Source organism: Miniopterus schreibersii (assembly GCF_964146895.1).
Source record: "Miniopterus schreibersii genome assembly, chromosome: 15".
Taxonomy (NCBI): Eukaryota; Metazoa; Chordata; class Mammalia; order Chiroptera; family Miniopteridae; genus Miniopterus; species Miniopterus schreibersii.
The window spans coordinates 9952883-9975954 of record NC_138115.1 but is presented as its reverse complement, the minus strand read 5'-3'; the positions used below and the strand labels follow the sequence as shown (position 1 = coordinate 9975954).

At 40.3% G+C, this 23072-nt stretch overlaps 1 protein-coding gene across 4 annotated transcripts in view; it reads left to right on the top strand.

Annotated features, from left to right (window-relative positions):
- The window catches only part of PTPRG (protein tyrosine phosphatase receptor type G), a 640558-nt gene that overhangs the window by 608374 nt on the left and 9112 nt on the right, over window positions 1-23072 (top strand). For all 4 annotated transcript variants that reach the window (XM_081160462.1, XM_081160461.1, XM_081160464.1 and 1 more), the window contains 11 exons: window positions 2904-2986; window positions 3175-3309; window positions 4241-4375; window positions 6210-6382; window positions 7733-7868; window positions 8457-8603; window positions 10388-10481; window positions 11288-11364; window positions 11865-11993; window positions 15022-15168; window positions 15809-15951. In XM_081160462.1, the coding sequence (XP_081016588.1) occupies window positions 2904-2986; window positions 3175-3309; window positions 4241-4375; window positions 6210-6382; window positions 7733-7868; window positions 8457-8603; window positions 10388-10481; window positions 11288-11364; window positions 11865-11993; window positions 15022-15168; window positions 15809-15951 (1399 nt within the window). The remainder of the gene's footprint in view (window positions 1-2903; window positions 2987-3174; window positions 3310-4240; window positions 4376-6209; window positions 6383-7732; window positions 7869-8456; window positions 8604-10387; window positions 10482-11287; window positions 11365-11864; window positions 11994-15021; window positions 15169-15808; window positions 15952-23072) is intronic.

Genomic DNA, 23072 nt, shown 5'->3' with positions numbered 1-23072 from the left:
AATTTCAGTGCCTTTTAGGATAGTCACAGAGTTGTACAACCATCACCACTATCTAGTTATAGAACATTCTTAGCACCCCAAGAAGAAACCCTGTTAACCAGTCACTCCCAATTCATCCCTTTCTCCCTAAACTCCCTAGAAACCATTTAGCTGCTTTCTGTCTCTCTAGATTTTCCTGTTTTGACATTTTATATAAATGGAATCATACAATATGTGGCCTTTTGTGTCTGGCTTCCTTCTACTTAGCATTATGTTTTCAAGATTTATTCATGTTGTAGCTGTATTAGTATTTAATTCCCTCTATAGCTGAATAACACTCTATGGTATGGATATTTTATTTACTCATTTATCATTTGATGGGCATTTGAATTATTTCAACTTTTTGATTAATATGAATAACGCTATAAACATTTGTATATATGGTTTTGTGAGGACATGTTTTAATTCTCGTGGGAGTATACTTAGGAATGCAATAGTCAGGTCATGTGGTGAGTTTAATATTTTGAAGAACTTCCAAAGTGGCTGCACCATTTTACATTCCCACCAGCAATATGTTAGGGTTCCAGTGTCTCCTCGTCAACTTGTTACTTTGTGTGTTTTTTATAAGAGCCATCCTAATGGATGTGAAGTGGCATCTCACTGTGGTTTTGATTTCCACTTCCCTAGTGATTAGTGATGTTGAACATCTTTTCACGTACGTATTGGCCATTTGTATATCTTCTTTGGACAAACAGTGTGAATCGATACTTCTCCATTTTTAAAATGGATTACTTGTCCTTTTTTTCTAGTTTAAGAATTCCTCATACATTCTAGATGTAAATCCCTGATCAGTTTGCAAATATTTTCTCTTTCTGTACATTGCCTTTTCACTTTCATAACGGTGTCCTCCTTTGATGCACCTATTTTTTAAAATTTTGGTGAAATCCAATGTATCTATTTTTTATTTTGTTGCCTATGCTTTTGGTGTCATAGCTAAGAAACCATTGATTAATCCAAGATCATGAATATTGATCTTGTCAAGAGGTTTATGGTTTTAGCTTTTACATTCAGGTCTCTGATCAATTTTGAATTAATTTTTGTATACGGTGTGAGGTAGGGGTCAACTTCATTCTTTGCTTGTCGATGTCCAGTTGTCCCAGTACCATTTGTTGAAAAGACTCTTCTTTCCCCCATTGAGTTGTCCTAGGACCCTTAATGAAAATTAACTGACCATAGGTGTAAAGAGTTTATTTCTGGACTCTCAATTCTGTTCCATTAATGTCTAGCCTTATGTCAGTACTATGCAGTCTGGGATTTTTATATGGATTGCACTGAATCTATAAATTAATTTGGGAAGCACTACCGTCTTGACAATATTAAACCTTTCATTTCATGAAGATAGGATGTCTTTCCATTTACCTAGGTCATCTTTTATGTCTTTCAACAATGTTTTATAAGTCTGCATTTTACAAGCGCTGCACTTCTGTTCAATTTATTGCTAAGTATTTTATTCTTTTTAATGCTGTTGTAAATGGAATTGTCTACTTAATTTTACGTTCAGATTGTTCACTGAATGTATAAAAATACAATTAATTTTTGTATATTGATCTTGTGTCTTACAACCTTGGCTGAACCCATTTATTAGTTCTAAGTTATTTTTTGTGGATTCCTTAGGATTCCTAAATACAAGATTGTGTCATTTGTGAATATAGTTTTACTTCTCCCTCTAGATAAACTTCTAAAAGAACCACAAGTCATTCTCGTCAAAGAGTATTTGCTTCAGTTATCTGAGGATGAGGGGGCAAAACAGAACAAGAGAGAGGAAGGCCCTTCTCTTTCCAAGTCTCTGGGTGGATTGACTCTGGGAGAATTTGTCCATCTATGTAGCTCATTTCTAACCACGTCTCGGGCAGGGATATATGTGTCTTGCACGTGTCCACACATACCATTCTCTCCACTGTAGCAATCTCTGCTTCTAGCAACCTCACAGCCTCGGCCAAACATACATGGCAAAGAAGAGGGAGGAAATCAAAGTATCGTCTGTGTAATGTGAGCAAGAATCTTGGTGTTTTGCTGGAAAACCACCGTCTCCAGCTAGATGTGCTTATACTTTCACAGGTTCATTGTGGTTTTACTTTCACAAATTCAAATTACATGTGGTTTGATTTTCTAAGTTCAGAGAGTTGGGTTTTTGGTATTCTCTTGGTCACTTGGTCAGATTCTGGGCATATCACTTGTCACTTTGGTTTACCCCTATATTAATATCTTCATATAGCAAAGAAGAGCATGGAATGTCATAGAACAGGTAAAATTAGTCCATGAATGTGCCCGAAAAACAATGTAGGAAAAGCCTTCTCTCCCAGAGCATCACCCCCCTCCCTTTTGTTCATAGGTAAAGTTAAGTGGATTCTAGAATCTGATCATTGGCTTCAGATTCCTGCAATGACATTACTCTTACAAGCAGCTTTAGCTCCCTCAATAACTTTTCTGTTGGCGTGGCGGGGACTCTGATTTAATTAGCAGTGAAACCTCCTGAAAACAGATGCTATGGACTTGACATAACAATCACTTTTCAATATCTGTACTAATGGGGAGGGGATTGGGGCGTGGGTAATCAAAGGCCTTAGAAACTGGTTTTAAAGTATAGGACAAGGAAATTTTGGAGGGCTGCAACTTGCAGGGGTTTTACATGAACTAATAAGGACCTTGATCTGCATTTAGGGAGCACTCACAGGTCAGAGCATGAGGCTCTGTTTTTGAGATGGGTTCAAGTGCTGGCTTTTAATTTTTAGTTCTTCTGAAAGACCTCTCAGGCAGTCTGGGAGATGCCATACAACCTGTTTGCCTTGTTTTGTGCTTCAGAATGCTGCTAGTTTCTGAATTTACATTTTGGTTTTGCCTTTTTGTTTTCTTACCCTCCACAGATGATCACAGTAGGGTGAAGTTAAGACCTTTACCAGGAAAGGACTCCAAGCACAGCGACTACATTAATGCAAACTATGTCGATGTAAGTTAAAAATGTTCTTATAAACCCATTTCTGATGGTTGAAAAGTGCCGCGGAGACTTTTCAGTGGTTTTTAATGCTGCACAGAGCTTTCACTAAAAATTGCCTGTTTGGTGTGGACGGTGCTTGAATATGCTAACTGGCCTGTGATACTGCTCTCATCTGACTTTGTGCTGTGTCATCTTTGAAGGGCTACAACAAAGCAAAAGCCTACATTGCCACCCAGGGACCTTTAAAATCGACATTTGAAGATTTCTGGAGGATGATATGGGAACAAAACACTGGGATCATCGTCATGATTACAAACCTCGTGGAAAAAGGAAGGGTAAGAGCTGCTCGGCTTTAATCTTAGTCACGTGTCCTTGTTCGAAAACTGCTTGCGGAGCCCCTGCCGCAGGGCGGGCGCTCGGCCAGGTGTAAAGGGTTACAGGAATGAGGAGCGCTCTCTGGCCTCACCTGGCTGTGGTATTGATGAGCAGGGTACTGGGCAGTGCTGCAAATGGATGACTGTGTCTTCTAGTAAGATGTTTTTTAAAGAAACCCATATTTGAAGTGAGACTTGAGCAGTGAGTTAGGGGGAGAATTACACAGGCTGAAGAGAACGGGAAGGGCAGCCAGGTGTTGGGATAGAAAGAACAAAAGCAGGGGAGGTGGAAGAAACGCACTGCAGCCAGAGAACCACTAACAGTTCAGACTAGGGAAGTAGAGAGACTGTTTAAATACCTAGACCATCATTAAAAGAACCTTTTATGATAGTTAATATTTTAGAGTGTATTAGCTAATGAGCTTATAATAGATGATGCTCATTTAGGCTGGAATAGGGGCTAAGTCCTAGGTTTGTGGCTCAGAATCACTGTAGCTTCACTTGGACTTAAGAGTCCCTGTGTTGCCTTTGGTGACCCAAGCTGGGAATGCAGCCCAGCCTCCCTCAAGCTCCCCTTATAGCATATCCTACCCACGTTTTTCATGGGTTCAACGTACAGATGTCTTTCTCAGGCCCACTTTATAGTATATCCTGTGTTGAAAGATGGTTGTGAATACTAGGCTCACTTCTCAAATGATCTCAGCCAAACTTGTCCTGAGAGGAACCTCTTGAGGTCATACCCACTTGTAAGCAGTGTGGCCCATGAGTTCCTTTTATGTCAACAACGTGGCAATATTACCTGCGTTTTAACACTGTCGCTTGAAGTTACATTATCAACAGTAAAATCATGGCAGAAATTGCTGTTGCAATTTTTAGCTTTTTCTTCTTGCAGCGAAAATGTGATCAGTATTGGCCAACAGAGAACAGTGAGGAGTATGGGAACATTATCGTCACGTTGAAGAGCACAAAAGTACATGCCTGCTACACTGTCCGTCGTTTCTCCGTCAGAAACGCAAAAGTAAAGAAGGTATTGAAGCAGTCGGGTGGGTTGCCGGGGCGTCTCTTTTTAAACGTGTATGAAAATGTACAACCAAGGCCAATTTTCATAACCAGCTTGGGTTTTAAAAAGTATTTTAAAACATTTTTTCATACCTCTTTTGACTGACAGCAATGTATTGTGTGAAAGATACTGGCAAAGCACATAATAGACTCTAACTGGCCTGAGTTTAGTGTCTTTGTGAAGAAAGCTTCATTTTCAAAAAGGTCCTCTAGGTTTTGCTAACTGGTGGGTATGGCAGCATCTATGTGCTGAGTTAGCTTTTTAATTCCAATTTTTTGACAGTTTTAAAGGAGTACTAAGCCTGCAAGATGCTGCTAGGGTGTAAAACTAATGCTACATACTACGCATTCCCCCTTAGAAACGTGCAGTGAGCACGAGCGACCACAGTGCTAGAGTTAAGAAACCCAGTCAGCTTCGTTTTGCCTCGTGTTTCCCAGTATGACTTTACAGTAAAACCCTTTTCTATAACCGTGAACATCCGGAGAATCCCACCCTGTGGAAATGCTGCTTTCAGGTTATCTGTTTCTATTGTTCAAACTCCGCTGTCCCGTCCAGACTCAGATCAGTACAGCAGTACTGTGAGCTCTGCACAGATGCTCATTAGGAACGTAAACTAGTTACTCTACAGAGACTTCCAAATAGCAGTTATTTGTAGCAGTGGGTCTTGATTTTTTAGTTTAGACATCTTTGGGAATGTGATAAAACTGTAGCCCCTTACTGCAGAAGAATTTATTTACTCACATTGTTATATACAATTTCAATTGCTCTGAAGCCCATCTGGGGTCCAAGGGTTAGCCCTTCCTATGTATAGTTTTCCCAAGAATGGCAGAAGTATGTAAAAATCAGAGGCACTGTATTATCTGTTCTCTGTAATAGAACTGAGCTGGCTCAGGCTAACCAGCAGTCACTTTATACTTACAAAGCCTGTTGCCTGTGGAAACCCTTTAGGTATTAAACATGGCCCTTACACAGCTGAAATCAGCGGAGGAAGCACATAGGAACCTTAGGTGCTTTGCACATGGTAAGAGGGTAAGGTAGTAACTGAAAATGAGAGGAAAATGAGAGTTCAGAGATCAAGAAATCAGAGCCAGCAGGGCCTCTGTAGCACCGGGCCAAGCACCCGACAGGCTTCAGTGTGGATTTATGAACGGCCCCGAGTCATCACACACTTTTTTTAGTTCTTAGATGTGTATAAGAAAAGAGGTATCACAGCAAGTGATCTGTTTGGGGAAATTTTTCATCTAAAGTAGTTAAAATGTGAAAAGTTCAGCCACTTAAAGGAAGACGACTCTGAAAAATTCATTTATACAAGCGATCAATTTATTTTTGGCTCCGACTCTAGAGATTGAGACTCAGGTGTCACTTAGGGTCTTCCCCGCCCTTCAGGAGAACACTCAGCAGGAGCCAGCACATGGGCTCCTGAAAAGCCTGCCTGGGCATTGGAGGGGGAATGGGGGTCATGGCCACAGGTAGTGGAAAGCAAAGCACGGGGGCCGGGAGGGGGGCAGGAAGTGGGGGCTTGGCGGGCAAATAGTGCTTTATATGGTTCCAGATCCAAAAACCAGATTTTAAACATTCGTTCTTGGTACAATCCTAAACCATTTTCTCTCCTAAGAGAGGTCTGATACTTCTCGGCCAGCTGGGAAAAACCTCTCCATTTATGGCATGAGGTGGCCACAGAGAGGAAATAAGCTCGCCCAGAAACAGCAATGAGGGCGAGAGAGGTCCTGTTTCCCCACATGCCAGCCTTTTCATCCAGAATGCTCACGCTCAGTGTAGCATTTTTTCACGTTCCTCCTAGGGTCAGAAGGGGAATCCCAAGGGCCGGCAGAATGAAAGGGTGGTGATCCAGTACCACTACACGCAGTGGCCCGACATGGGCGTCCCCGAGTACGCCCTCCCGGTCCTGACCTTCGTGAGGAGATCCTCGGCCGCCCGCACGCCCGAAATGGGCCCCGTGTTGGTGCACTGCAGGTAGGGCCGCATCTTTCCTTGCTCCTGCCAGATTCTGCATGCGGTATGCGGGGCGTGGCCTTGTGGATCTGGGCCCCTGTGGCCCTGTCACTGTTTTGTATGATTTAGAAATTGAGCCTTCCATTCACAATGGAACTTACTGGGACCAGTAAGACCTGTTACGTAAAATGACTATATTCCCATGATACTGAGAAACCATCTGCTGCTTTTGAGGTTAAAACAAAATCTACTCTTAGAGGATAAACCTCTAGTTTTTATAACATTATCTTCTTAAAATCTCCATTGTGTATAGGGAAATTGCAGGCTGCTTATATGTAAAAATCTGATCTTAAACACAAGTTTAGAGCTTTCGAGTTTTTGTATATGGCTTTTCTTGTGGGTTCCTTGAAGTAATAATTACAGTGTGTACGAAAGGATTTTCAAAATGTGGACACATGCTATATAAACTTTTTAAAATCACTAGGAAAGTCTGTAAAGCCATTTTCTCTCAGCTACCTGGAACAACCTTAGCTGGCTGTTTAAAAACTGCTTTCATTGAGTTTTGTTCGTAATTGTATTCTTGGTCTGGTCTTTTCCACTCTGGTGTTCAAACGGATGTTGCCTGTTCTGTGGTTTAGATCACAGAGGTGCACAGCATTTTCTTATGGTCTTTCATTATGCTATGAGGGTCCTTTGCAGAAATTGTGACCTATCTTCTGTTTACAATCCCATGAGAACTCTGCATGTTTGCTAACCCAGTTAGGAATCACTAACAGAGATAAGTGTCTGTCAAAGGGCTTGGGTATCGGGGACTTGCTGGGGTATCCTGCCAAAAGCAGCTTGCTGCACAGGACCATAGAACTTAGATCTTCCTATTTTTATTTAATAATGAAAAATGAGTAAGGCCAAATTTTCCAGATGTGACATTCTTATTCCATACCTGGATTATTAAAGGAAAGCACCCCTTTAATTAGGGACTTTCTAATACTGAGCAGACAGGGGCATTGGGCAGAAAGGGGATTTACTGAAAGGCACTCCCAGAATAGATGGGAGAGTTGGAGAACCATGCATATGCCGCAAAGAAAACCCCCTGCACACTGCCTCAGCAGCTGCGGCTCTGGCATGGCACTGGCTGCTGCCCAGGAGGCTGGGAGGTAACATTCTCCTACAGCCCCATGGTATGAAGGCAGCCTTGGCTCCCCATCCACACTTGTGAAGTGGGCAGTGTCCTAAGAAGGTCTTTCGATGCTATCCAGGTTGAATAACCTGTCTGAACATCAGGGCTGTTTCTGCGCTCGTTAGCAGCTGAGATGGTAACCGCTCCAGTCCACAGTGCAGCAGGTACTAGTCGCGTGTCCTCGTTTCTTCCAGCGCGGGCGTGGGCAGGACAGGCACCTACATTGTAATAGACAGCATGCTGCAGCAGATCAAAGACAAAAGCACAGTGAATGTCCTGGGGTTCCTGAAGCATATCAGGACACAGCGTAACTACCTCGTCCAGACTGAGGTAAGCAGAGGTTGCCAGGGCTCTCTGACACTCTGGCACCTTCTTTAACCAGAAATTGAATGATATTGAGGAGACCGATTCATTCTCTCAGGGCCTGAAAGAATTCACAGGTTTGTATTAGAAGTTATCCTTCCCATGATATTACTCTTGGGCTCACAGTTTTCCATTTCTGTGTGGCCCTTAAATTTGGAATTCTCAACAACTACACCAGCACTTATGTAGCCAGTACAGTTGGATCTAGGGCCGGGTTCGATGCTGTGGGGAATGAAAACTACATATATGGTATGTGAGAATGGTTCCACAGCCCTTCATTGAACTCCCATTTCTCCACCGTGGGCTACGCTGAACCTGTCGTTTGGGGCATGGTATGGAATATAGAACTACACTCAGCACAGTCTCTACCCTAACATAAATTACTGGATAAGCTAAGTATTGGGGCAAACCACGTAGCTGTAAATGCTTGAAGGAATTCACCAGGGAGGGCCCTGTTGGGGGAAGAGCTCCTCAAAGGTAGATTTGAGGGATGAGATAGAGGTGACCACCCCTGCTCAGCTCTCCTCAGTGACTGCCATATGCTGAACCTTTTAGGAGCAGTACATTTTCATCCACGATGCCTTGTTGGAAGCCATTCTTGGAAAGGAGACGGAAGTATCTTCAAATCAACTGCATAGCTATGTAAACAGCATCCTCATACCAGGAGTAGGAGGAAAGACACGACTGGAAAAACAATTCAAGGTAGTGCTTCGCATACATTTCTTTGGTAAAAAAGCAAGGAAGTAAACGCCTTGAGTTTGGTGTCACTTTTTTTTTGCATGAATGTATAGACTGAAATGGGTTACTATTCATACTCTTCAAACATAATGCAAAGAAATACAGAGTTCCACCTCTGTGTATATTGTTGGTGTCCAAGTAGATATTGCAGGTCTGTATTTTCATCTGAACACACACATCAGCCCCCAACCACAATGACATCATACTCTGGAATCAGTCCTTACAGTCCAAAACATATCCTCTGCATTTTTTTTGAACCTATTTTACCCTTTTTAAGAATGGTTATTGTTGACATATTATCCCAAAAAAAATAAAGCAATTTGAAGACTGTCCTAGCAGATAACTTTTCCTAAATCTTTATTCTTTTTCTTTTATAGGGGTACGAAGTTGAAAGGCAGTAACTCTGAAAAGAGAGACTATACGGGCTATTAAAGTAATTAGGATCAGAAAAGCTGAGTTATCTATTACAGCTTGTAAAAGTCTGTCTATCTAACCACTAAGTGCTTTTCTTTTCCTTAGTCTCTCAGTCTTAAATTTCTATTTTTTCGCACATTGTTCTGTAATTTCTCATTTTGTATCAAGGTGGAAAGAATGAGATGAATCTGTACAGTTTTAGTTTTCGTGGTAAAACTTTCCATAGACTCTGAAACCTTCATTTGAATGCCCCCTGAAGAAATGAGACAGCCAAGAGAATAATAGCAAGTGATATGAGTGAAGATTAATTTCACTGAGTTCAGTCCTAACAATTTCATATTTCTAATTCTCTTTCCATGACGCCCATACTACTCTAAAATCCATTTGAGCTAATTAGTGTCTAATTGTAAATGTTTAAAATAAGTTCTTAAAAAATAATTAAGTACCAGCATTTCTTCAATGCTGCCTTTTCTATAATCTTTTACACATACTTTTTTTTTTAATTCATTGACGAAATCAGTTCATTCCATTAGGAACCGGGTAATTGGTCCTTTTACAGACACCACTTTAGAAGGAAAAGACCAAGAATCAGAAACTTACTACCTACACCCAGGGCCTTTGACATCCGAACTAAGGCACCTGGAGGAGACTGTTCCCACTCGATTAAGATGGACCCAAACATATAAATACATAAGTCGGTTCAACCACTTTGGTTATTCTTCCTGTTTATAGAATTGATAAACTACTGGGCTCATGATTTATAACATCCTTAGAAGAATGTCAGTTCCGTTCAACATTGATTTACTGAGAACTCAGTCAATTCTTTAAGAAACATGGTTAGCGCTTAGTACCATGAAGCAGTGTTTTCCAGCGCAGCTCTTGTGCCTGAGGAATTCCAAGAAAAATTTTCACAAAAGCAGTGCCATCAACGGGAAAATCTACCTTCATTCAGTAAATATCATTTACTTACCTAGTACCTCTCACAAAGAAGCCAAACAGCTGACAGAAGGAGTAAGACGAGCATACAGACAACCAAGATAATAGAGAAATACCACTAGTGAGAGACAGAAAATATTCTCTGGGCTATAAAATTGTCTTTATTCCTCAGTAATCTGATTACTGATATTTTTTCTAAGATCAAGCACATGCCATCAATTATACCCTTTTGGTTGGTTGGTTTATTGTTTTTTTCTACCTTTATTGATATATAACACTATATAAGTTCAAGGTGTACAAGGTAATGATTTGGTGAACGTATATATTGTGAAATGATAATCACAGCATGTCCACAACTCTACCTTTGGATGAAGACTGAAATGTTGTTTTTCTTTCAGCTGGTCACACAGTGTAATGCAAAATACGTGGAGTGCTTTAGTGCTCAGAAAGAGTGTAACAAAGAAAAGAACAGAAACTCTTCAGTCGTGCCATGTAAGACCTTAAAATCAGTTTGGCTGAGTGTGTTAGTATCTTTTTCACTGAATGTTATGTATCACTTAACTTTTTCTGTGGTAGTGGCTGCCCCATTATGTATGCGCAGGACCGCAAAGGCTGCTCAATCTCAGAGGGCTGTCACTGCCGCATGACATGAAATTCAGTTTCAGTCCCCCTCAAAATTCAAGAACCAGGTTACTTCTAGCATATCTTAACTACAGAAAAGTCAAGTCGTATCCATTATCACTGCGGCATTAACACTACTTTAAAACTTGGATTCCCAGGTTAATCTGTACAATGGTAACAATACCAATGAAGGGCTGTGGCCTTTGTACAGTAACTGGGGACACAGCTGAGGATACTGTGTGTGTGCCGTGGACACAGGCATGGGTGATCACTGGAGAGATGATCTCTACTGGGAAAAGCCGTCATGTTTTAAGCCCTTATGAGGAGAAAGATATGGATAAGGGGATGGCAGAAGGGCAAAGTAAGATAGTGGTGCAATTGTAGGAAGATCAAACCAGAGTCAGCTTTACCTGAAACCCTGTCACCTCTGCTCAGAGTGTTAGTGATCGCTGTGAGTAAGCTGTGTTCCTCCACTGCCTGGGTCCTGGGATGTGTGGTAGAATTTCATTTTACATTCCGCCTGAGCCAATAACATTTTAGCTTCGTTAAAAATATAGGTACGTTTTAAAAAGAAAGGGGAGCCAAGGGATGTATTACTCACTAGGTAAATTTCAGGAAGCATGTTGGTTCCAGGTGTGTAATAGGCAAATGTGGTGTTTTGTTTTTCCATGTGACAGCTGAGCGTGCTCGAGTGGGTCTTGCACCGTTGCCTGGAATGAAAGGAACAGATTACATTAATGCTTCTTATATCATGGTGAGAGTCAATGGTTAATTATAAATAAAGTCAATTAAAGTGAAAGGTGCTAAAGAGCAGATACCACTTATATGACTGATTTCATTTTTCAAAGGATTTCTCAATATGTAATATCAAAATTATAGAGATTTCCCTGTCTTGGAACCTGTAACAAAAGACACCTAATTATTGGGAATACAAAAATGCTTACATTAAGAAAACCGCTTGTTAAGGAATTAATTTTATTGTTAATTTCACCCATCTAGTCTTGGAGTAAATGTTGAAATTACTGTTAAGTAAAAACAGCAAGGGTAACTAGAAGTGAATTGCACATGGAGAGAAAATTGTCTACACGTGCTAGCAGAAGTGCATCTAAAAATTAGCCAAATGCACTGAAATGCCTTTTTCATTTATTTCAGTACGGTCCAAACAATGCTGTCTTACTTCATGAATATGTTTTACTACTGCAAAGTTAGAATAAAACACTCATAATCAATGGTTGTTTGTCTTCCTAACTGAAGGGCTATTATAGGAGCAACGAATTTATTATAACCCAGCATCCTCTGCCACACACCACGAAGGATTTCTGGCGAATGATTTGGGATCACAACGCACAGATCATCGTCATGCTGCCAGACAACCAGAGCTTGGTGAGTCAAGCACATCGCTCTATCTTAATGAGCCGGGGAAGCCATACGTATAAGTTACTTTGAGACCTTGCCACAGGGCTGTCTAGAGTGTCTGTGGCTGCTGGGGAGGGCATTCAGACCTCTCATCTTTAAGTCTGTACAGATTCCCCTTGTAGACTCAGGTACTCGATTCTCTAATGCTGGTGATATCACCCCATGGCAATGCGGTAGGTGGTTTTGAGAAAGGTCCTTTTACTAACCTCATTAATGTATATCCTTTACCTGACCTCTTAGTTGCTATATGTCACTTTTGAAAAGTAAATAGCAGCTAACATTTGAGAATGTAACTATTAATTACTCAATCTGTATTTTTTCCTTTTTATTGAACTTATTGGGGAGACACTAGTTACTCTAGCGTATTAGTTCTTTTACAATTGTATGGCATAGGTACTCCTAATCTCATTTAATAGCTGGGGAAACTGAGGGAAATTACTTCTCCCCTGCCATAGATAAGTCATATACATTACAGAGAAGGAGATAAGGAAAGGCTATTTTGTTCCCACTTAAAGGTATTTTTTAAGAACTTGACTAAGCTGCCATCTCTTTCTCTTCCCTTTCACCTTCCCTACTGAGCTCTCTAAACATAGAAGGGTCAGCAGGGTTATAAAAGGAACCTTAAATGTTTCTGCTTAGATCTGTTTCAGAATTAATTGGATTCAAAAGTTACTGTAAGGACATATAAGCACATGAAGTTAAAACAAAAACACACTGAGGATCTGCCTCTGCAAGTGTCAGATTAGTGCGGTTTTTAATCAGGAAGGAACAGCGTGGGATTGAACCCTGAGTCTTGGTGACATGCATTTGACTGTGTGCCCAGTCAGTAGGAACTTCACTGTCGCATTTTGCTCCAGCTTCAGAATACCAAGGCTGCTTCTGCATGAGAGAGTGGCAACAAAGTTGAGAATCTGAAGCTGAAAACTGGAGTGTAAATTTTCAAATTAGCTGGCAGGAGGGGGTCTGTTCTCTTGGCATGTGGAATTTGGAGGCATTTAGGGTTGTTAAAACGTTCACTTGTTGGATGAGTTAGTATTTTGTTATTGTTTTAGGACAGTCACCAAAAGCATCTACCCACAAGCTCATTGTTTTGGGAGGGGGGGGCTACGGAGAGACTGGACCAAATGAGTGGAGACATGGTCAGCAGACAGTGAGGATACAGGAACTGCCCTGGACCACGTCATCACAGCACTGCTGAGGTCTAGGGGGGTGCACTCTCAGCTCCAGGGTCGAAAGATTCATTTATTGAGGTTTTTCCTAGAAATAATGTCCCCCAATTTCTGTGTTTGCTTTATTGGTTATTACTACTTCATGAGACCACAATTCTGTGAAAAGGCCAAAAGTCAAAAGTCACTGGTTCCTAATTCAGAAAGCATTGTTAGAAGTGCATAGACATCTTTGACCTATACAAATGTATTTGTCAGCAAAGTAAGCATGAGGCCAGAGTGCCTACTGAATTAAGTAGCAGCATTTATTTTCCTTTGTCGTTCAAGGTGATCACTTATTCCCTAGTTCATTACCTGCAGTCAGAAGTTTCCCTCTGCCTTTCTTCCACCATAACTAAATTCCTTTGGCAGTCTTCAGACCAACTCGGTAACTTCCTATTCGTGTTACCATCATGAAAGTTCTGAGACCATAAGCGTCATCATTCCCACTTTGCAGCCGTGGAGTGGAGGCTCAGGTAGAGTGATTTATTCAGGATCACAGCCAACCCTAAATCCTATGCTTAATCTGTGCATATTGTTTAACGATGGCCCTGTCCATCATTAATGACCTTGTTTTTAATATCTGTTAAAAAGACCCTACTTCCATTTCCTTGGACAAAATGAATTAAAGCACGTGACAGTTACAGACTTCTTTTGTAAAGCCTAAACCCAATCGCTAATCTGCCTCCCCTTATGCCGAGCTTTAAAAATAAAAATGTCCTTGGCAATAGCTGTATCGAAACTTGAAAGGGTGATAAGTCTTATTGGACTCTTGGCTCATTCCTAATGCAACATTGTAAGATTAAACAAAACCCTCTTTGTTTTGAACACTGTTCAGAATTATTTCTGACTTCGCTGGTAGTAGCTTAGATTTTCAGGAAAATGCCCATAGAAACTTATAAATTACAGGCAAACTTTACTTTGCCATTTGAACTGATAGAAAAGGGAGGGCTTATTGTCAAAATAATTTTATTTCTCACAAAGTCTCCAACCTATGCAACAATTAACTCTTTTTAGGCCTCCAAAGTTTTCAGGGATAGGATTCAAGTACCAAGCCTGAATATTTACTTTTAATTTTAAAATAGATGAACATTTTAAAGCTTCCTGATTCAAGGCTAAAAGACTTTGTGTTATCCCCTCTTGACACCTAACATCGACATACTTTCTTTTAAAGAACAATATACTTACAGCCAACATGCTTATTTATGCGCAACCTCTTTCCCTTACCATCTATCAGTGTGATTTTAGACAACTTACAGACGTCTCTGAGTCTCAGTACTCGCATCTGCATGGACAGATGATAAAAATCCCTTACCTCAGTAATATATTGTAAAAATTAAATAACAGATGTTATGAAAGTCCTTTTGCAAAATGCCAATCAACTGTAGAACTGTTATTAACATAATCCATAGGAAGTAACAATTAGCATGTCTTAGTTGCTTAAGCAATTGTGAGTAGCTTAGAATTAATTGACCTAAATCTGGTCGTCTTTTCCATGACAATTACATTATAAAGCACTTCTCAACTGTGGGTAATGCATCCCCCATAGATGCATTTTGGCTGTTACAGTGACATAGGTAAGAAGTGCGAGAAATGGTTATTATCACGTATGTTTTACAATAGAATGCAATAAATAACCAATCAACTTTGCATGATTAGGTGAGGATATAATTCTATGAGCCCAGTTTAAAAGACGACTTGAGAGGTATGGCAAACATAAGAAATCATTTTGCAAGAAATTCATAAATAAATGGTTGACAGCACTGCGGAGGGCTTTTTTGTTCCCGTAGGCAGAAGATGAGTTTGTGTACTGGCCAAGTCGAGAAGAATCCATGAACTGTGAGGCCTTTACCGTCACCCTTATCAGCAAAGACAGACTGTGCCTCTCTAATGAAGAACAAATTATCATCCATGACTTTATTCTGGAAGCTACACAGGTAACCTAACCCTCAGTTCCTGAGTAACAGCTGTATCTGGGCCCCAGATCGCCCTAAGTAAGTGATATTGAAGTAATTCACCTTCAGGCCAGCCCAGGCACTCAAGTATGACTTAAGTTTAAGTATGTACACTTCACCTTTTTTCTGCCTTCCAATATTTGTTTTCCCAGCTGGATAGATGAAATGTAACCAGTTCCTCTGATTGAGCACACATACAAATAAGTCTGTTGACATAATTATAAAAAACAATATACCAGAGCTCAGTGTTTTCTTTGTCATCAGAACTGTATAGCTTGCAGTGTTGCAGACATGGTAATATTAAGACGTTTGGGTTACACAGCATTTTGATGTGTAGTGACTGCCTTCTTATGGGGCAGGTAAGAGGGGAGCTGGCTTATATTGGTAATTGATCTTCTAACCCCTTTTTCTTTCATTTTAAAGATAAGAATTGTCACTTGAAATGTTTGCCTGAAAAAAATAGGATTCCACTATTCTGTCCTGAGCTGCTCATTTTTAAGGGCAGGCAGCTTCCCTGTACTTTCTTTCTTGCCAGCTGCACGCTGGCTGCCCTGGCTTTCTCAGGAGCAAGCCCCAGCCATCGATGATAAAGTGAAATGAACTCTTGTTGTCTTGGCCGTAGGATGACTATGTCCTAGAAGTTCGGCACTTCCAGTGTCCCAAATGGCCCAACCCCGATGCTCCCATAAGCAGCACCTTTGAGCTTATCAACGTCATCAAGGAAGAGGCCTTAACCAGGGACGGCCCCACCATCGTCCACGACGAGTATGTACCTGCCTCTGAGGTTTCTGATTTGCATGTTTTCCTGCTGTGTTGCTCTGGCAGGGGAAAGGGAAGGCAGATTTTAGAACCTCTTCACTCTCTCACCTTGTGACTATCTGTCCTTTCGAATGTGCACCTGTGCAAGGTGGTGTGGTTCCATCTTCATTTTCATTTGTCAAGCTCTGCAGGGCCTCAGGTTTGCTGAGAGTGCATGCTCTAGAAAGGTGAAAGTCCCCTAGCTCAGCCTGGCAAAGTGGATCCGCCGCACACTTTCCGGGCTTTTCTGTTTCATAATAATCCCCCCCTGGATTAAACAGTTACACCTTCTACACTGAACTTCAGCAAACACTTATTAGGAAAGAAACCTTTTAAATATGGTTTAGTTGATCAGCAGTAAAAAAGTTAAACTACTAGAGCTCAGTGTTTTGAAGTTTGGAGTACTGTCTTTGGGATTTAAAGGTAAAGAATGCAAATCTCAGAGAACACACTGCTCCTGGCTCAGATTCTAAGGTACCAACCATGTTCAAGCCCAGCCCCTTCCACTTTAATAAGAGGGAAGGGTCAGAGACAGACCTTCTGGTGTAAAGACATCTGGAATCAGCCTGTGCATCAGTTGCTCAGAACCCCTGAAACCTGTAGCCGGTATGGCCCGTTACACATCCTCACCTCTCTCTTAATTCCAAGGTAGCAAATTCTCAGCATCCATCATGTTCATTAAATTACCAATTACTCTAATAGCATAGGTATTTAATAAATTTGAAAGTAAAGCTTATTGCTGTCTTTTTTTTTTCTCTCCTTGAACTAGTAATATCAGAGAGCACAGAGGTTTTCGGCCTAGCTCAGCACCTTAACCTCAGACACATAGTCTCTTCTGTTTGAAGTGGGCCCTGGTTCTGGCTGCTCTCACCGTTCTGTGGGCTCCCCTAGGAAACAGTGACTACTACAGATATTGGCCTGACAGATTAAGAATTAAGATTAGAAGAGCATTATGGTAGAAACTGCAGTTGAACGGTTAAATGGCACCCCAAATGAGGTCCCTGGAAATGTGAAAACCACCATCAGTGTATAAATAGCACACAGAGAGCCTCAGAATTACTGGGTAGTTGCTATTGGCTATGAAACTTTAGGGTAGGCAGTTATAGCATAAATTTAGGGCTGTTTTTAGAGGGTTCTTCCCCACTAAAGTGAATCATATCTTTAAATTACTGGGCCATTTACTTTTCCAGTTGTCATCCCAATCCCACAGACCACTTTCCCTGCAAATACCCTTTCCTCAGAGTGCCCTGTCACTCAACACGCGGTTCAAAAGGCTCTCTCTGAAACTGTCTAACTCATTTCAGAGGTGATAAAGTCATTAATAAACATCACATCCTCACCAGTGCCATTCCTATTCATCGTACACTGTAACCACTTGTCCACATGCCTGGAGACCAGCAGTGGTAACTTACTCATCCCAGTCTCTGTAGGGTGAAGCCCAGTGCTGGTGCCTAGTGGGTGCTGGGCAGTATTGGCATGAGTGGATACTGTGCTTCAGACTGTGAACTACAAATTTTAAGGCTACATACTCCTCCTTTCTAAGCCTTGTACCTTGTTTTTGTGGTGTTTGTCATGTTGCCTGCGTAAATTCTTCTGTGAACTATAAAACCAATTTACAAAGTTTTTTAAGCTCAAAATTAGAAGTGAGCAGACTTGGAGAGAAGACCTGAGTGCTTCCACTGTAAGTCCGAGTTTAACTTTTAGTGCACAGTCTTCGTGAGATCTCTTTGGTCTTCATAGAGATCTTTTAAACACCCACTTCAGGGTTCTCAGCTGTGTACCAGGTGGATGAAGTTTCTAAATAAATGATCTAAGGAACAATTCCTCAACAAAAAGTAAACTGATTCTATTTAAGGACAGGCACAGCTTAAAAGCAAACTGCTCTCTTCACAGCATCCTATATTCATCTGTTGAGGACAGTTCTGTTCAGAGGCTGATCTGTATCATTACTATCAAGTTTTAAAAATGGAGCCTATGTGTCTACAGAAGTTGGAAGATAGGCACAGTCTTGTGAGACAACAGAACAGGCCTTCACAAACAAAACAAAGAACAGTTTCCTGTGCAAATACTAATGTTCTTCACACTGGAGACATATCTGTCACCTGTTGGTATCATAATCGCCTGATTTCACCGAACGGTTCTCAAAGTGTGATCTAAGGACACCTGGTTGGGGGGTAGGGGAAGGAGTTTTCAAGGCCCCTCCAGGACATGGAAGAGCTCAAAACTATTTTCATGGTAATGCAGGCACTGTTTGCCTTGCTCAGACCTGCCGTGAGCGCTCAGTGTTCCACAGCTGTGTCGTTTGGGATGACACCCTCACTCTGATGGTTAGGGGAATATGTGTGCTTGCATGGTTTTGAATTTTAACAGTTTTCTCAGTTCTGATTTCTGATATTGATAGAGCCCAAATAAGCAAAAGCTCTCTGGAGGTTTTCAATAACTTCCTATTTTTAATTTGGTTCTAAGATAGTCTAGGAGATGCAGAAATATATGGAGTATGTTCTACATCAACTGCTGCAAAGACACTAATTCATTGAATCCTCGAATGTGCCCCTCTAGGAGGGTACCTTTAGGATCCCTGCCTCACATATGGGAAAATAGGTCCTGTGTGCACATCTAGTTAGTGTCAGAGCCAGGACCAGCCACATGATTTGTGGGGTCCAGTGTAAAATGAAAATGTAGGAACATGTGCCCCAAAATTATTAAGAATATCCTGATGGCAACAGCAGAATACTAAACTTAAGTGCAGGACCCTTCTGTGTAGGGGATCCAGCAAAGCTTGGGGGCCTTGCCACAGCCAAACCCAGACCCGTCTTAATTCCGCTGGTTTTCATAGTGAGCGCTCCGTGCATGTCTGCCCTTTGGTCAGACTGCAGGATTTTCCTTAATTCACTGCAAAGTTTTAATTCCTTAGAGTCTCATGGAAGGCATTTGTATTGCCATTTTCCCCAGGACTGATATGTTTCCAAGCATTAACTCTGTTTTCCTTCTCACCCTAATAATGTCTGAGGGAGCTTCGCTTTCTTCACAGTGACAGGGTTCTAACTCTGGATGGCGTTCTTGGTTGTCATTTCAAAAAAGACGACTTAAAGGCAAAGCTATAGTTGTTGTGAGTAGTTATGTGAAATAGTTAAATGATTCAATGGGCATGTAAATATTATACACACTGACTGTAGGAGGAATCCCAGTGTGTTTTAAAATGTGTGTAGGCAGAACACTTAAAAACACTCCATTGGTATCTTAAAGGGCTTTCATATCTTCTAGGATTTATTTGTGGCATAGGCAGGGAAAGGTGAAGGTATGTTTCATTTTTTTTCTTAACAGCACTAGTTAAACGAGCATTGCTTTCGAGGAAGTGCAAACGAACTATCCAAGAGAGGACTTTATACACTATTCTTATTTATCTAGCTTATGAATGACCTGTGTCACTTCTTACCAAGGCTCTGTAATTTTAAGACAGATCGGTGAAACTTGCAAACACATTCTTGACTCCTACTTAATTCCCAAACTGCTAAAAAAGAACAGCCTTTCTCTGTCTTTATTCTTTCATATTCATGCTTGGTTTATAGAAGATACTTCAGAAGGTCTGTGCATTTGAGTTGACTTAGTTTGTCTTCATGTGCAGATACTTCCTTTATTTAGGTTCTGATTTAAGAGTAGCTAAAAACAAGGGAGGCCAGACTCATTCCACATGGCCTGCACACTACATGATAAATACATAACATCTGACTTTTCTACCTGAATGGCTGTGCACAGCTTTAATAAAGAGCTAAGGAAGAGGGGGAAAGATCCTGAGTCTAACAACTTCTCTAAAACAGACTAGCAAAGGTTAAGTTCTCCCCCTCCTGGAAAACATCAGCACCGTGCTAAAATGAGGCGGTAAACTCAGCACAACTTAGCATCTGAGGAAAGAGCAAACATAACGGGATTTCAAAATATGCTCAGAGATCTGAAGGAAGACTGTGAAATGAATTAAAAACATGTGTTGTGTATCAGAAACAAATTAGAGCCTAAGAAATAGAAAAAGAAGACATGTGCCGGTAGTGGGATGGACAAAGCTGAAATAAAACTGGGATATAGAAGCTGGATACAGATGTTTTAACAAATGTCTAAGAGATGATGCCAGGGAGAGATTCAAGAGGAAGAAATAATGGCTGAGGTTTTCCGAGAACTGAATAAAGAGAAGTTCTGCCCAGCCGGCGTGGCTCAGCAGTTGAGCATCGACCTAGGATCCAGGAGATCACGGTTCAATTTCCGGTCAGGGCACATGCCCGGGTTGCGGGCTCGATCCCGTGCGGCATGTGCAGGAGGCAGCCGATCAATGACTCTGTCATCATTGATGTTTCTCTCTCTCTCTCCCTTCCTCTCTCTGAAATCAATAAAGACATTTAAAATAAATTCTTAAACTGAACGACCAGGATACATTGGGACAATAACATTCAGAGATTTGAATACCACAATTAACAAGGCTAATCTAATAGTGATACATAAAAGTATGCACCTGAGAGACTGTTGAGAGACCGTATAGTCTCTTCAGATAAAGATGATTTAGATAAACTGACCATAAATGGAATTTCAATAATTTCAAAAAAACTGATACCATACAATTCCACCTCCATTGGTTACAATGCATTAATATTAAAAACCAACAATGAAATGAGAGCCCAAATCATGAGACACTGAAGTCCTTATATCTAGAATTACTTATAGATAATTCATGGGTTAAAGAGGAATTGAGAATAGAAATTACAAAATACTTAAAACTAAATGATGATGAAGGCACTGCATTGCCAAACTACACTGAGAAAAACAATTCTAGCCTAAGCTGTATCTATTGCAGAAAAGATTAAAAATAAACTAATGTTTCAACTCAAGAAACCAGGAAAAAAATAAATTCAAAAAAAGTACAAAGAATTAAAAGATAAAAGCTAACAGTAATGAAATGGGGGCAGGGAGGAGGTAGTAAGTCTAACGAAAGATACAACTTTGAAAAATGGTGGGAAAAAATCTACCATTTATCTGTAGTTACATCAAAACATTTGAGAATTATCAGTATTCTTAGGTGTGATGATGTTTATTTTTTCAAATCCTTATCTTTTAGAGTTTTATAACAAAATATTGATGAATAAAATACTTGGGATTTGCTTCAGAGTACTTGGGGAAGTAGAGATGAAACAAGATTGCCCTTGAGCTGATGGTGGTTGTAATTTATCAATGACTACGTGAGGGTTACTGTACTATTGTACTTTTGTGTTTGTTTGATATTTTCTATAATAAAAGGTTAAAAAATAGAAATATTTTAAAGGACATAAAATAAGTATTTGAAACTACTTATACTAGTAAATTTTAACCCTCAATCATAAGCATAAAAAGCGATACTCTTTGAACATACGGTAGACATGCTGTCTCTGTCCAGAGCCATTTACATCTATCAGCTCAAATATAGGCTCTGGTCATGAGCTCTGAGACTGTCCAGTTCACCTGAATGTGCCTTGTTTCTTCAACCTCAAAATGGGTAATAGTAGTACCTAGACCATAAGTTATTTTGAAGATTGAGTTGATGCATGTAAAATATCTAAAAGAGAGCCTAGCAACATCGTAAGAGCACACCACGTATTAGTGATTACTAAGAGCTGAATATGAGTTCTCAAAACTGTTAAGGCCACTAAGTTCTCACAGGCTGCTGCATTTGAACAAAAACCCACAGAGAGCAGATTTAATGTTAATTTGATTTTTAAAGAAGAAAAAGGGGGGGTGGCTAGCACCAGAGTGCAAAAGTATAGGACAATCTTACTCGTTAGAATATAGATACAGAAGTCTAAATACTATAAAATAAAACCCAGTGTGTTATATTAAAGGAACTATACATCATGAAAAAGTAAGCTTGATCCTGGGAATGTAAAGCTGGTTAAACATTACCAAAAAAACTCTCAGTGAATTCAGAACATTATTAAAGGAATTTCCAAAAAATTAATAGATGTTGAAAAGCATAAAATAGCACTATTCATATTCCCCCTCCCCCCAAAAAAACTCAGCAAAGTATAAAGCATCCTCTTTAACTTGATCAATGGTATTTATCAGAAACCTATAACATTTTTGTTTAATATTAAAAACTTAGAAGCTTTACCATTAAGAATACAATGTGATGCATTCTTGTAGTGCTAGGATTCAAAGCTATCAAGTCCCAGCAAGCACAGTAAAGCAAAGATGTAAGAAGTATAAAAGTTGAAAAGACACAAAACTGGCATGACCGGCAGGTAAAGATATAGCAGACTTCCTAGAGAAACCGCAGATTATTAGAATTTAAAGAGTTCTGCTGTGTGGCTGGATCCAAGGTCACCAAGTGAAAATCAACTTTCTATTAGCTGAAACCAAGCAGGAAATACCATGAGTCCATTCTTAGTAACAAACTCGAAAGTCCCTAGGAGTTAACCCAGAATGCAGTTAGTCAAGACTATGAAGAAAACTCTAAACTCTAATTGAAAGCCACGCAAGACCTGAATAAATGGAGAAAAGACATGTTCATGAAGACACTCAAGATGTCCATCTCCGCAGATAGATATAGTCCATGCCACCCGACCAAGGCAACAAAATGTTTTGTCTTCCTTGACAATCCAGTTTAAAAATTAATATGAAATGGGATGGGATGTAAGGGTATTTGGAAAAGAGTGTACAAGTGAAAAATGAAAAATAATAATAATATATATTTGAAGCACTAGAAACAATTAATATGAAATAAATGTAGAGACAGCCAAAACTAGCATGGAATCTTGCTTGATCAGATATCAAGACATTAAAAACCTATATAAAACAAATGTGGGAAAATTAAAAAGTGGACAAACCAATTGAAAGGCAGAAAGAGTTCAGGAACAGGCCTGCATACATGAGGACTTAGTAAATGATAAAAGGCAGCTCAAGTCAACGAGAAAAGATGAGACTATTCAATAAAAAATGCAGGAGCAGCCCTGACTGGGTGACTCAGTTGCTTAGAGCATTGCCCCCTGTACACCAAAAAGGGCACATACCTAAGTTGCAGGTTTGATCCCCAGTCTGGGCACTTATGGGAGTCAACCAATTGATGTTTCTCT